Here is a 15,038-nt window from a genome sequence, read left to right on the forward strand (position 1 = left end):
ACCACTGCTCTCTACTACACTGTGAAAACAATGTTGTGTTCATTCAAAACTTAGAGAATACTCTGGGACCAAATAAACTCTCGAAGGTGTTCAATTGACTCAAGTGTTGAATCAGTACTGCATTTTTTTTACTATGTACCAGTGCTGCCAGCCTTTTCTCTCAGTTTCTCCCTCTTTGCCTCTCGCTCCGTCTTCCTTTCACTTTCCCTCTCGCTCCCACACCCACACACATTCAGACAACACACACACAATATTGTTTTGAGGCACGTGGCTCAGGATGGCAGACATACTGTAGTATCTCTCTTTGGTCTCTCTCTTTGGTCTCTCTCATCTCGTTTTTCTCTCTCCCTCCCTCCCTCCCTCTCCTTTTCCCTCTTGGTTTCTGCCCATCTGTCTGTCTCTGTACGATTGATCCAAAGCGGTCTGGGTGCATGTGGAGTGATCAGTGGCAGAACAATGGCACACAGGGCCCTAGGGCCCCCCCGTACGGCCTGGTCAAGATAGAGCCTCCACCTCCAATACGGGAGGGCCATGGGCCCAGGGGCAAGAGCCCCACTCTCCCCCCCAATAGCTCTGCCCCTGCAGGAGATCGATGTCAGTCAGAAAGCCTACACAAGAGCAGCAGGGCCCAGCTAATGGCTCAGCCTGCCAAGGGATCCAGTTACAGGGTCACACGGGACCGGCCAGACTTACTCAAAACACATGGCAGAAAATGGGCTACCAAAGTAGACATCAGGAATAGGAGAGAGAGAGAGAGAGAGAGAGAGAGAGAGAGAGAGAGAGAGAGAGAGAGAGAAAGAGAGAGAGAGAGAGAGAGAGAGAGAGAGAGAGAGAGAGAGAGAGAGAGAGAGAGAGAGAGGGGGGTTGTTTTGCTCCTCAGGTTGTCTTGCTTCTTGCTGTCATTTTCTGTCTTTCTTGCGTGTCAGAAAACAGGCCACCAGAGCAGACATAGGGATAGATGAAGGGAGCGAAAGAGAGATGGAAGAAGGAGGAGTAAAGGTGAATTACAGAGTGAGTGAGAGTGGATGGGGGTGAGAAGGGAAACTGTAATGTGTATTCTCCCTTTTCACCGCTTGTCATTCTCTGTCTCCCTTGCAGAGGCGACTATCACACAATCATGGCTTTGTTTCACAACATAAAAAAATAGCTGCAGTGTATGAGAGCCCTCTTTCTTCCCAGCGAGCAAACTGGCCTCAGTCACATCTCCGTTTTCAGCTCAACATGGAGACATTGGGCTCTGGTACTGTACACAGTGTGTATAGGCTGCCCATCAGCCTGTCTAGCGTATTATGAAAGCAAACAACAGTAAAAAAAAAGAAAAAGAAAAAAAAGCTATGTTTGTACATTCATCAGACCCAACAAAAGGTTGATGGTAGGGGTGAAGGGTCAGTGTTTCACACAAACCAAATGGCTTTGTGTGGTGCTACGTGTACCCCCATTGAGATGTATGTTTGGATGTTGATCAATTTGTGGTGTTTGTGTTTTGTTTTTTTTGTGGTGCTGTGCTACAGAATGGTCTGTGTATGGGAAACACTGTGGAGTTGGGGGGGGGGGGGGGGGGGGGGGGGGGGGGGGGGGGTTGGGGGGGCAGACGATGGATGGTGGGGGCTGGGGAAGGATGACCATGAACAAAGCAGACAGTTTAGCTATCGAAGCCCTGGTGCCACAACATCCTCCATGTCCCAGTGACAGTTTGTCTAGTTAAGGCCAGACTAATCTCTGTTATAAAAACACTAAAGTCGCTCACGTGAGACCAGGCTGTGTGGTAGGGAGAGAGGAGAAGGGAGTGGCAGCTATACTGAGCTAATGAGGACTTGCATGCATGAACACTCTGCTGCTGTGTAGCGTTGCTCATCTGGAACACAACACAGATGTCAGTAACCTCCGCAGAACATTGACACATAATGTACCCACCAAAGCTCTCTTATTGGCAACACCTGTTCAGGTTCTGACAGGTAATAGACTGCTGAGTCATTCCAGTGCTTATTTCTGTACATTCTAAGCTGCGTGTAGGCCTACATTCTAAGCTGCAACATAATGTCGTAGAGAATGTGTCCATTTGCATACAAAAACTGAGAAGAAAAGTTTTGCATTTGCATTTACATTGTCATTGCTGGGACACACACTCCTGACAAAAGCTGTGCTCTCTCTACACACGATACAGTAAAGTAAAACTATTGTTGCTGGGTCAGAGCCCAAAATTACAGAACAACCATGTTCCCATCAAAGTCTCCATACAAAAATAACTGTAGCTTCAGGTATTGTAATGGTATCTTATGTGAACCTTTATTTCTGTGTCTCTCAAACCTGATGCTTAAAAGCTGCACAGTTGAAAGGAAGTGTTTGCATGAATTTGAAACGGGGGGTGTGCAAAATTCCTCTTACGCTTAATGAACCTTTCCTCAGCTACATCCAATGCACCAGTATAGAGGTAGGCAAAAGGGCTCTATCTCGTAACCCATTTTGTCAGAAGCCCTTTTAGGGAAAAAGGTGCCCTCTGCCTCTTAAAACCTAAATATCTCAGCCTTCAAAGCGCATAAAAACATGAAATGAGTTGAATTTAAAAGAAAGGACTCTCGTTTTGCATTAGAATGTCATTCAGCTCTGACATTCCCACAAGAGCTCAAATCTCAAGAACCTGAATGTAGCATATATGTCGCTCCAGGACAAAATGGGTTAAGCAAGCCTGATGGTGCAAAATGGCAACCGAAAGGCAAAAAAGGTTTTGGCAAAGAGACCCGACCTATTTCCTGAGCAAAGTAGGCAGTGTGCTGTGGCTGCAGTGGTAGCAGCAGGTCAACAGGCTCTGGCAGAGGCAGCCCCCCATCTATGTCAGCTGGCTATTCATCTTGGTCACTCACGGAGGCGGGCAATTTGCAAAATGTTACAGATGCTTGAGAAATACCATCTGAAAAGGATAGCTTTTTCCACCTCTCTCTCACCCCATTTTTGTCTCAAGTTTTTTCCTTCTCCTTCCTTCTTTATCCCCCTCCATCTCTCTTTCCCTCTCCTCTTTTATCCTGCCCTCTCCTGTTTGTGCTACGTGCTGCTTTGCTAATGCCCTCTGGCATCTGTTTGTCCAAATTAGAGGGATGGTGCCCAGCCTCCTGTATGCAGCGTTTACCTGCTGGACTGGACGCCACCCCCTTCAGTTTGCACAGTGTGTGGCCCTGGCTGTGCCCACTTAGCACAAGTCAACAACCGGTTGGCAGCGGTACCACCTCTCACTTTACCGTGTGCCAGGTCCTCACACACACACACACACACACACACACACACACACACACACACACACACACACACACACACACACACACACACACACACACACACACACACACACACACACACACACAGAGCGACCTTTGGACGCCCTCCTCACCTACGCCTGGTGCTCATGCCATCACCTTGAATGGCAGAATGGGCCAGTAAGAAGCTGTTTGTTTGTCTTTGTCTAGAAATGAATCACACACAAACACACACACTAAAATGTCATTAGCATCCGTGCCAACAGGCGGATGCAGTGCTAATTGTTTGTGGAGACTAAAGGACAAAGCCTGGTTTTTGGGCATGGTTAACAGTTGTGCCACGTCTCCTGCTGAAACATTGTGCCATCAGAATACTGTACCATAACTGGAACTTCTCTAAGCACACTCAAATAACTTTTATATGGGTTTGTGTTCATATTTTCTTTAATTAAAGGCACATGTTAATTAGGCCTATATAAATACATCTTCTCTTTGACGCTTACCGTATTTAATCTAAAATAGCAGCCGATCTTGGGGATATCGTCATAATGAATGGCTACAAAGATGCGCTTACTAATGCTGGAAACTTCTCTCTGAGAGCAGACATGCCGATCTCAACTGAGAGCCAAACAGACTACAGTGTAAGACACAGTGTCCCAGCACAAATCATCTCCAAGTAGAGCCTCCAGTGCAACCGTCTCTGGTTAGTGTCACAGTCTGTGCTACTGTTGGTGGCCTGCTGGAGAACAGGACTTTCCGTCACAGGCCTCCTTGTACAGGTAATTGTCGGAAAGTACACAAGAAGCTACAGAACCACAAACTGTTCGAATGAGATTGGGACCGATGAAGATAACTTAATTACATTAAAGGACATTTTAAAATGGCTTTTTACTTGATATAAATACTTAGCTATAGCAGCAATCAATAGCAGTGTGCTGAAGACATCAATCCATTAAATAAATCATGAAATAATGTCTGTAATGCACTGTCATGGCCTGTTCACATTGCACATTTGTACGCGTTAGCAGGGCACAAAAATATGACAGGTCAAGTGTCACATTCATAATTCAAACTGGGTCCCATTGATTTTATTATCTATTGAACCAAACCACTCTCTGAACCAGTGTTAATTTTAACATTCTTTTTTATTTCGCTTTAGAATATACATGACATCATAAAACAAGTCTGAGTATTTTTTGGCATTAAATGTAATAACTGACAATACAAAAAAATCCAGAAAAAAAATAAAATAAATAAATAAATAACAGAAAAACTAATATTAACATAATGACAGCCAAAGGTATATGACCAAAGACAATTGAAGGATCAAATACAAAGAAAAAGAAAAGAAGAGAGAGAGAGAAAAAAAAAAGACATACAAAAAGACCACATCAAAATATTTTGTGACTTTTCACAATCTTTGCTATGGAGTACACTTTTTGCTCTAGCCTATTATATGGACAGTGTGGTGTGTGTCTTTATATAGTCTAGGAAAGGTCCCCATATTTTCCTATAAGTGTCTGTTGTTGGACCCTTTGCTAAGTCCTTAAGAGAATGTCTTACTTTTTCCAATTTGAGGAAATACAGAACTTCCTTGACCCAATGTGTTACAGTTGGGGGTTTACAGTCTTTCCATTTCATCAAAATCAGCCGTCTGGCCAGAAGTGTTAGGAAGGCAATACTATGGGATTGTGCATTAGTTAGACCTAAATGATCAGGTACCACCCCAAATATCCCAATCACAGGACATGGTGATACTGGTTGATCAAGGAAACCTGATATTATGTCAAAGATGGATGACCAATATTTTGCTAGTTTATGACATGACCAGAACATGTGGGTATGTGATGCAGGAGCGCACTTACATCGATCGCATAGAGGGTCAACATCAGGATAAACGTTTAGACATTCTTAATTTAGTCCAGTGGGAACGGTGTAAAACTTTAAATTGTAGGAACCATGTCTGGCACATATTGAAGAGCTATTGAACCCGGTCCAAGGCTGCTTCCCACGTTTCTTCAATAATTGACTCCCCAAGCTCACCTTCCCATTGAGATTTCAATTCAGAGGTGTTTGAGGATGAAAGTGCCATCAGCCCTGCCATAACAGGCTGATATGATACCCTTGAATGACAAAGGCCTCAATAGTACATGGTCATAGGGAGCACAAGGAGGTTGACTTGGAAAATGTTGGGGATATATTCCTAATATAGTTTACGAATTTGAAGAAGAAAGCGGAAAAAAAATGGTTTTTTTTGGGATATTATACGTGTCATGGAGATAATGGAAAGAAACAAAAGTACTATTGTGATATAAATTCTCAAACTGCTTAATCCCTGCGTTGTGCCAGATTAGGAAAGCCTTGTCGATAACAGATGGTTTAAAGCAATGATTAGCATTAGACGGGTGCTCTAAATGAAATGGAGTGCCAGCCAAAAATGCCTCCTGATCTGTGTCCATATTTTCAGAGATGTTTTCACTGGGAAATTAGTTGTGCGATTTGTGTTTGATGAAAGAGGTGAATATACAAGAGCTGCTAGTGAAGATGGTTTACATGACTGTGATTCAGTATACTGTCAAGAAAGTATTACATCAGCACAATGGTCCTCATATAGCCTATGCTACATACCATAGGTCTTGTGTTACATGCCCAATAGTAGGATGGAAAATTTGGAAGAGGCATGCCACCCTAACACTGTGCATTGTCTTGCTCTAGCAGTTTTGTAGTACCAAATGAAAGATGAGAGAATGCTGTCAAGTTTGCGTAAAAAAGGACTTTGGGATAAAAAACCGGGATATTCTGGAACAGATACGTAAACTTGGGGAGTATAGACATTTTTATAGAATTAATTCGTCCTGCAACAGACAGGGGGAGTTGAGTCCAGCGTTTTAAGAGCTGTTCAACTTTTGCCACAAGAGGGGTGAAATTCTCTTTAAACAGCTTTGAGAATTTATCTGGCACATTGATTCCCAGATATGTAAACTTAGACGTTACTTTGAAAGGGGATGTGTTGAATGACATTGAACAAGCTACATATTTACTGGGAAGAGCTCGCTCTTAGAGAGGTTAATTTTATAACCTGAGAGCTTACCAAATCTTTCCAATATATTTAGTGCAGCTGGGAGTGAATGAGAGTAGTCAGAGAGGTATAATAATAGGTCATCTGCTTAGAGTGAAAACTCTATGTTCTTGACCCTCCCTGAAAATCCCTGTGAGTTGCGTTGTCTGGCGTTAAAAACAAGGCCATGGCTCAATTGCAACAGCAAACAAACAGGGGTGACAAAGGGCACCCCTGTCGCGTGCCACGTGAGAGACTGAGAAAGGTTCAGACGAAACATTAATTTGTCCTCACTGAAGACATAGGGGCTGCATATAATAATTTGACCCATGAAATGAAGTTTTTTCCAAAACCAAATCTTTCTAATGTATATAAAACAAATATCGCCAGCTAATTCTGTCAAATGCAGTTTCAGCATCCAATGAAATAATTACCTCTGATGTAGTAGCCTGGGATGGATGATAAATAATATTGAAAAGTCGACGAATGTTGAAAAAAGGAAAACCTGTTTTTAACAAATCCAGTTTGGTCTGGAGAGATAATATGTGGAAGTATAGGACTCTAGACGAGTGGCCAGGACCTTTGCTAAAATCTTAAAATCAAACTGGCAAAAGTGATACTGGGCGATATGAGCCACATAGAAGGGGGTCCTTATTTTTCTTTAATAAAACAAGATTAATAGATGCCTCACATAACGTTTGGGGCAGATGTCCCAATTCAAATGACTCGTTGTACATATCTAATAACAGTGGTATCAACTGAGCAGAGAATGCTTTGTAAAATTCCACTGTGAAGCCGTCAGGTCCAGGACTTTTGTTGGTTTGCAGGGCAGATATAGCTGCCTTAACCTCTTCAAGAGATATTGGGCTGTCTAAGGAGTCTACAGTGGCTTCATCAACCTGAGGGATAGTAATATCTGTAAAGAACTGCTCCATCTCCACTGGGGGTACAATTTTGTTCAGAAGTATATAATGATATATAATGTTCCCTAAAGGCATTATTTATTTCTGAAAAGTCATGTGTGTAAGCCCATTTGGTGTCTTGATTTCAGAAATAATGTTTAGAAGCAGATGACTGTCTAAGCTGGTGAGCAGAGCCTATGTGCTTTTTCACCAGATTCATAGTATAAATGCCTAGATCTAAGTATCATTTTTTCAATATCCTTTGTAGTAAGTGTATCAAATTCTGCTTTGACAAGAAGACGGTCCTTAATTAGTTCAGGTGAAGGATCACTGGCTAGCTGGGTCATCAATTTGACGAATTTGTTGAGTCAGACGAGTATTTCCTGTGAGTGCTGTTTTTTTTCTGGAATGATGATATAGATATCAAGCGACCCCTCATGAAGGCTTTAAGAGCTTCCCAAATTGTACAGTGGGACACGTCTGGAGTAGAGTTTGTATGTATGTAAAAGTCAAGGCTAGCAGCAATAACCCTGGTCATATATTCATCTGAAAGCATACTTGTATCAAATCTCCACCGTGGATGGGTCATTGGTATGTCATCAAATTTTAGTTTAAGAGAAAGAGGTGAGTGATCAGAAATGGACTATTGCTTCATATGTACAAGCCTTGACTGATGGATGAGCTTCTTGTCCAAAAGAAAAATAATCAATACGGGAGAATGTTTGGTGAACATTAGAAAAAAAAAAGGAGGTAAGCCCTACTAGTTGGGTTAAGAGAACGCCACACAGCCACCACTGCGTAATCTGTGAGGAAACTATTGATAACCTTAGCTGACCTGGATGTAGTTATTTGTCTTTTAGATGACCTATCCAGCGAGGAGTCCAGGCAAGTGTTCAGGTCGCCACCTACGATCAGCTGATGAGAGTCAAGGTTTGGAATAGAAGATAGAAACTTAACAAAAAAACCCTCATCGTCATAATTAGGTGCATACACATTGGCCAAAATTACAGGAGTATTGAATAAAGTCCCAGTGACAATTACATATCTCCCTCCCCTATCAGCAATAACATCTGAAGCAGTAAACATTACATTTTTGTGAATTATGATGGCAACCCCCCTGGCCCTGCTATTGAAGAGGGAGTGAAAACTCTGTGAGACCCAACTCCTTCTCAGTTTCATCTGTTCAGAGACGGACAGATGCGTTTCTTGAAGAAATGCAATCTGAACATGCAGGGTGTTTAAATGTGCCAACACCTTGTTGAGTTTCGTGGGACGACCTAGTCCTTTGACATTCCAGCTAGCAAAATTAATATAAGCCATGATATCACCATAGGCAATATATTTGTAAATTTGTATCCATAGCAAGTGTATATTGTAAAATGTATTGTGGCCATAAAACAAAAAATAGGTTAAAGCAACGAATAAAAACAATACAAAAATAACAACAATAAAATACTGCATTAACCCCCCTATTCCCACCCAACCAAGCACCCCCCCAACATGGGTGCAGAAGACTCACTCTATACCCCAACATGAAGCTTTGACTGCAGCTTCGGAGCCGTGAAACCACAGCTGTTCAGTGGAGGAGGCAAAAAAAAACCTATGCCGCCAGGTGTCATAAAGTCTGTAATGATTGTAAGACCAAAAAAAAGAGAGAAAAAAAAAACTTGCTGTAGCCTGCTCAGACATAAAAATCCAAGCATATTTGTGACATAACATTTAACCAATCACCAGAATAGAGTAGGCAACGTGTAGCCTATGCCCACTATGCAACCACTTAAAAAAGACGCTACATAAGAATTGTCTTTGCGTTCAGAGAGTCAGTCCGTTTAAATGTCGATCAAACTACACAGCTGAGATACACTGTTTCAACATTCCTGACTGAAAAAAATGAATGAAAGGGCAACCTGTATAAGAAGATCGTCACACGCCAGGCACCTGAGCTTTTGAGGCTAACTGGACATACTTCAAAGCCTTTTTTGGATCCTTGAAGCGTTGTTCCTCTTTGTCGCGCAGGGTGATTCTGAGGGTAGCAGGATACCTGAAGCCAAACCGAGCATCGGGGATGTTTTGGAGCATCTTTCTCACGTCGCTGAACGCAGCCCGCTTTTTGGCTTCAGCAGCAGTCAGGTCCCCGGATATGTAGATGGCATTTTCGTTGTACTCAAGGGCTCCTTTTTCTTTTGTCAGGCGAAGTATTTCTTCTTTGACGTGGAAGAAGTGGACCCTCATGATGAACGGTCTGGGTGCACCGGGCTTGGGCTGGGAGAGGGTTAATCGGTGGGCACGGTCAATGAGTGGCGTTTCCTCGAGGTCTAAAATGTCTTTTAGGAAATTTGAGATGAACTCCGTCGGCTTATTGCCCTCCTCTCCCTCAGCAATGCCAACTATCCGCAAGTTGTTCCTCCTCGATCTGTTTTCCAAATCCTCACATTTATCTTGCAGCCTTTGTATTTCCCCTCTCATAGCGGCCACGGTAGCTTCCAGTTCGGTCACTGTATCGCTAGTCTTTGTGGCTGAGTCCTCAACGGCAGTAAGCCTCTCCTCTTGTAGATTAATGGACTCCTGTATAGCCCCCGTTGTAGAACCCAGTTCCGACCTAACCGCGACAATGTCTGCTTGAAGCCCTTGAACTGCAGACTCAATTGTATTACATATTTCGGATTTAAATGATTCCAGTATCTCTCGTAGCATAGTCGCCGTTACCTCCTCATCAGCAGCATGCGGTTGGCTAGCAGAAGCGGCGGCACGATGCTGCTTACTTTGCTTCGACGATTTCCCTGATCCCGACATTGCAACAACGAAAATGGATAAACAAATAAGTCCAAGGTGATTAGGAAACGTCAAGAGATGATTAGAGAAAGTAAATATACCGATGTGTTGGTCTTTTTTTTGGAAATAAAATGACACCTGTTGGGAGCTCAAAAGTTTCACGTCCTCATCGCATGCCGCGCAACAGCGCCCCCATCGAACCAGTGTTAATTTTGTCATCCATTTTTCTATTTAGTCTTAGTCTTAGTCTTGTGTCAAAGTCCATTCTTAGTCTTAGTCGCGTTTAGTCTTTCAGAAATCATTTTTGTTTAGTTACTATTTAGTCGACTAAAAGTCCTCAACATTTTTGTCTAGTTTTAGTCTTTCACAAATAATTTTTGTTTAGTCATTATTTAGTCGACTAAAAGTCCTCAACATTTTTGTCTAGTTTTAGTCTAACATTTTAGTCTTTAGTTTAAGTCACAATACAATAAAACACAGGGCCTTTAGTAATGCACTAGGACTTTGTTATTGCCATTCTGGTAATAGCAAATTTGTAACACTGTGTCTTAAAAGGACACAATGTAGAATTATGTGCCAATGTCATGCCTGTCTCTAAATCTAACCTAGCTAAGCTTTCGGTGAGAATGTTTTTAATCCCACTGTGCCAGCAGTCAATAGTGCATACAAATGTGAATATGTCGCTGGTGCTATGTATTCATAAAGGGATTTTTTGTTTTGTTTGAGAAGCTTCTCCCCCAATATTCCTTAGGGTCAGTCTGCTAAAAGTTACATTCAGGATTTTCTGACAATGGGGTGCGAAAGTAGTCCAGAGCATTCATTTAATGATTCAAATAAGTGTCGGTGGATGGATTCAGCTGTAATTATCTTATTTAATCCTACAGTGTCCCTTTAAAGGTTGATTCCCAATTAACAATTAATTTATAGGCTTTAGTTGTGGTTGTACCAATTTATGTCTGAGCCCCCAAAAAAGTCTACGTCTTAATCGTTTTTAGTCTTTCACAAATCTTTTTTGTTAGTTAGAATGTAGTCGACTAAATGTCAGTTCTTAGTCTTTGTCGCTTTTAGTCTTTCACAAATCATTTTTGTTTAGTCATTATTTAGTCGGCTAAAAGTCCTCAACATTTTAGTCTCGTTTTAGTCTTTCACAGATCATTTTTGTTAGTCAGAATTTAGTCGATTAAACTCTCAAGAGTCGACTATAGTTAGTCTTAGTCTAGTCGACAAAATTAACACTCTCTGAACAAATGACACAAATGAAAAACAGGTTCATGTGAGGACAAGAAAACGAGATGTGAACTCTTGGGTGTCACTCCAGGCCACACTGACGCAACCCTCTTCCTGTCATCGTCATCAATCGCAATGAGAAGCTGCTCTTGATGAGAGATGGCGATAAGGAGTTTGGTCTCCATGGGAACGGATTTGGTGCGGCTATAAAACATTTACTGTATCAGAGCAGAAAGCGTGAGGACAGAGCAGAAGTCTGAAAAATGGAAAGTGATGAAACAGTGGCATCTGTCATAACAGTATTCTGCAGAAAAAAGTAATGCAATATTCAACCGCCTGCGAGGGATCCACCTAATCCACCCAAGAATGCATATTTCCTCAACAACATCTAGTAAAACTCAATGCCAATTGAAGAACCAGGCCCAGTCATGATGTGAGGGAGCCATAATAATGCATGTCCTTCATCAGCACGATAACCCAAGGTCTTCCTGTGCAGTGCAGCCACTGATGAACCCAAAACCTCCCAATACTGAGAGCAGATATGTTATCAAGGGAGACGCATTCTTCAGCATATCAGTCAGAAGTATATATTTTTTCATTCATTAGAGAGGGAGGAGAGGTTGTATTACCATTTTACATCATGTAAGAGGCCAGATGCTAGATGGTATCTGTACCAAGTTGCACTATAGTGAAGAAGTCAGTGCAAAAATACAATGAACAGACAAGACTCAACTGATTGTCTTGAAGGGTCCATGGAAGGGTTCTATGAAGTTCTATGATACTACCTGGCAAGTCAGTGTAGTAGATAGAGTACACAAGGCCAAACAGGTAAATGAATGAGTAAAGACCCCACTCACCTGATGTGTCCCACCAGCTCAATCAGCTTGTGGCTGGTGAAGTAGGCTGCCAGCTCCGACACGTGGCTGAGCACTGAACAGATCCCAAACAGCGTAGTGGTCCCTTTCAGGTCCTCCAAGTGCCAAAAGAGGAAACTGAACACGAACCCGTAACCGAAGCCCATGAACCAGGCCACGAAGAGCACCGAGCCGTACCGGATCCCACACAGCAGGCCGAAGAGCTCCTTGATGGGCAAGGGTTGGTAGGCACTCTCGGGACACACTGGAGCCTCCTCCGAACTGCTCTCGGGACTCGAGATGTTCTGGACCACGTGCGGTATCTCGACGTCGCTCTCCTTCTCATCCCCATCACCGCCACTACTTCCTGCGCCTGCGCCGCTGGGCCGATATTCATGGTCATCGAAGTAGAACTGCGTGGCCACCACCAGAGCCAGGGTCATCAGGACACCGAAGACGATAAACGCGATCCGGTAGTTCTTGTACCCACGCAGCGCGCAGCCCTCGATGATCAGCGTGATGGACGTGTGGTCTATCCAGATGCCAATGGACAACATGGCCAGGCCCCAGCCCAGAGAGCCCCACATGCGCTGCAGGCCGTAGCGATCGCGGTGCTTGCCCAGGTACTGCAGGGTCACCGTGTCCACGATGGTGACCGCCGGCACGCTGAAGAACTCGCCGATGATGATGACCAGCAGGATCAAGAGGAAGATGGTTTTCACCTGGTCGTGGTTGTAGACAATCTTGTACTCCTTGGGCTTGACTGTGGTGGTGGAGGAGGTGGTCATCATCAAGGTGGTGTTTGGTTTTATAGCTTGTGAGGTAGTGGAAGGTGTTGTGGTAGCTGTGGTTGTGGTGGTTATGGTGGTGGTAACACTGGGCACAATAGGCATTGGGGTTGACACTTGAGCAGCAATGGCTAACCGGTCAGACATATTGACATCCACACTCCTAATGTGTCTCTGTTCAACACTATAACCTGGCTCCATGTCCACCATTAGTTCAAGGTCAGGGATCAAACTCTGAAATGTGGATCTGCGGTTTCGGGTGCGATTCACCGCAGGGTGAGGGGTGTGTTGGGGGTTGTAGGGATGGTGACTGCCGTTCACAACAGGAGGAGGAGGAACAACGTTGGCAGGCGGCGCCTTCTCCACGCAGGTCATGGCTGCCGGCTTGATGAACCCGATGCCGCAGTTGAACACCACCCAGCAGAAGACGGAGAACAGCAGCATGACCTTGCCCTTCTTGAAGCGGTCGGCCATGAGGCCCCAGAAGGGGGCGCTGCCAAACTCTATGAAGTAGCGGATGCCCACCAACAGGCCGCTCTGGCTGGCCGTCATGCCCAGCTGCTTGTAGTAGATGGCCAGCAGCGGGTGCAAGGAGCCGTAGGCGGCGTAGAAGACGAAGTAGAAGACCTTGGACACCAGGAGGTGGTTGGTGATGATGGGCAGAAGGCAGCCTCGTTCCAGGCAGTCCACGCTCTGGGCTGACTGGGAGGCCGAGACAACCCCGGAGGAGGAGGGGGTGGCGTTGGTGGAGGGAGAGGGGCCGCCACCAGAGAGGGAGGAGTTGGAGGTTCCGTGCTCCGTGCACAGGGTGTTGAAGGGCTCGGAGAGGATATACTTCCTCTTCTGGTCCTCCTCATCCTCGTTCAGGATGGCAATGCGGTCGCTCTCCATCACTGCAAACATGAAAAGAGACACAGCTGACTAAATATGTTGATTGGTGACATGTGTTGCAAGGTTTTTATGAGTTTTGCAAGAGCTGAATCCATGTATCGAAACAGGTGAAAGACAGAAAGCACTGCAGCACAGCTGACTGAAACTCTTACTATTGTGTCATTTAATGCAATAGTTGTATTCTGAAAGGTAAATGAATGCACAAAGAAACATTAGATTGGTTTGATTCTATTCCTGACTTATCAAAACAAATGAGATGAAAGAAGGCACTAGAAGAAATGCTATTCAGTGCTGTAACAGTCTCAGTGATCCTAAATAGTACGACAACAGGTCAGAAAATAATTCATCAGAATCATCAATAACTCATGTCACCAGATGATGCTCAAGCTTTGAGTAAAATTGAGAATGACTGAAAAATGTTCATGGACGTAATTCATTTCCATTTTCTTTCTGATCTGAACAAATTGTAATGTTTATGCTAAGGGTGAATCTACAGATTGTTTCCCAAAGAACCTCAGTAAGTTGTCTTTGAACTGAGAAATCGTGCAGGCAATGATTTTCATTTCACAGTATGGATCAATATGACGACATCTTTAGCAACCTTTGACGCATATACGCAAGGGTGAACAGACACCATTCTCCGTGAAAGAGCATAAAGATGATTAAGCTAGTGACTTACCCAGATATTTGTTTTCGAGTTTGGAGTCTTCACCGCCTGGTTCTGGCGGATAATATGGCAAGATCTATCCAAACATATCCTAACAACATCATTTGAATTCGTGCGATGCTCCTCTTCTGATTTCCATTGAGGATATTTTAGAGGATAAAATACCAGAGGAATCTTGTACGACCAAGTCACACAGCAAGCGTGTGGTTGAGTCAACTTCATATACTTCGAAGCATGGAATGAGATGTCTGGGCGAACCGCTTGCTGGAGTTGACGTCAGTTCTCACCTGCCTATTGCAGTAAGCGGGGATGGGCTGGTGGATGCATCAGCCTCCTTCACCAAAAGGCGAACGCTCGGCGTGACGTGCCGTGAACTGTCTGTGACTCCAACCTGATTATGTATGAAATGTATAATTATCAAACGATATTAATGACTGTGGTACAACATATCTTATCAATTGGATACCGCAAACAATTTTAACCGGCAGCAATTTCAACGGAATAATGACATTACGCACGCATTACGCATATTGCCATTACTGCTCTGGAACGCATGTAATGATCTCCCTCTCCAAGCACTTTAGTGGCTGGAGTGATTTGTAGACCAGTTGCTGGATTAATAAAAAAATAA

At 43.7% G+C, this 15,038-nt stretch overlaps 1 protein-coding gene across 1 annotated transcript in view; it reads right to left on the minus strand.

The window, feature by feature from the left end:
- The window catches only part of mfsd6b (major facilitator superfamily domain containing 6b), a 28,325-nt gene extending 13,707 nt beyond the window's left edge, over positions 1-14,618 (minus strand). The window contains exons 1-2 of the mRNA XM_063213690.1: positions 14,420-14,618; positions 12,065-13,742 (exon numbers count right to left, since the gene is read on the minus strand). Of these exons, the coding sequence (XP_063069760.1) occupies positions 12,065-13,740 (1,676 nt within the window). The 5' untranslated portion in view covers positions 13,741-13,742; positions 14,420-14,618. The remainder of the gene's footprint in view (positions 1-12,064; positions 13,743-14,419) is intronic.
- Between the last annotated feature and the right edge of the window lie 420 nt (positions 14,619-15,038).

This window comes from Engraulis encrasicolus, chromosome 13 (assembly GCF_034702125.1).
Source record: "Engraulis encrasicolus isolate BLACKSEA-1 chromosome 13, IST_EnEncr_1.0, whole genome shotgun sequence".
NCBI classification, from domain to species: domain Eukaryota; kingdom Metazoa; phylum Chordata; class Actinopteri; order Clupeiformes; family Engraulidae; genus Engraulis; species Engraulis encrasicolus.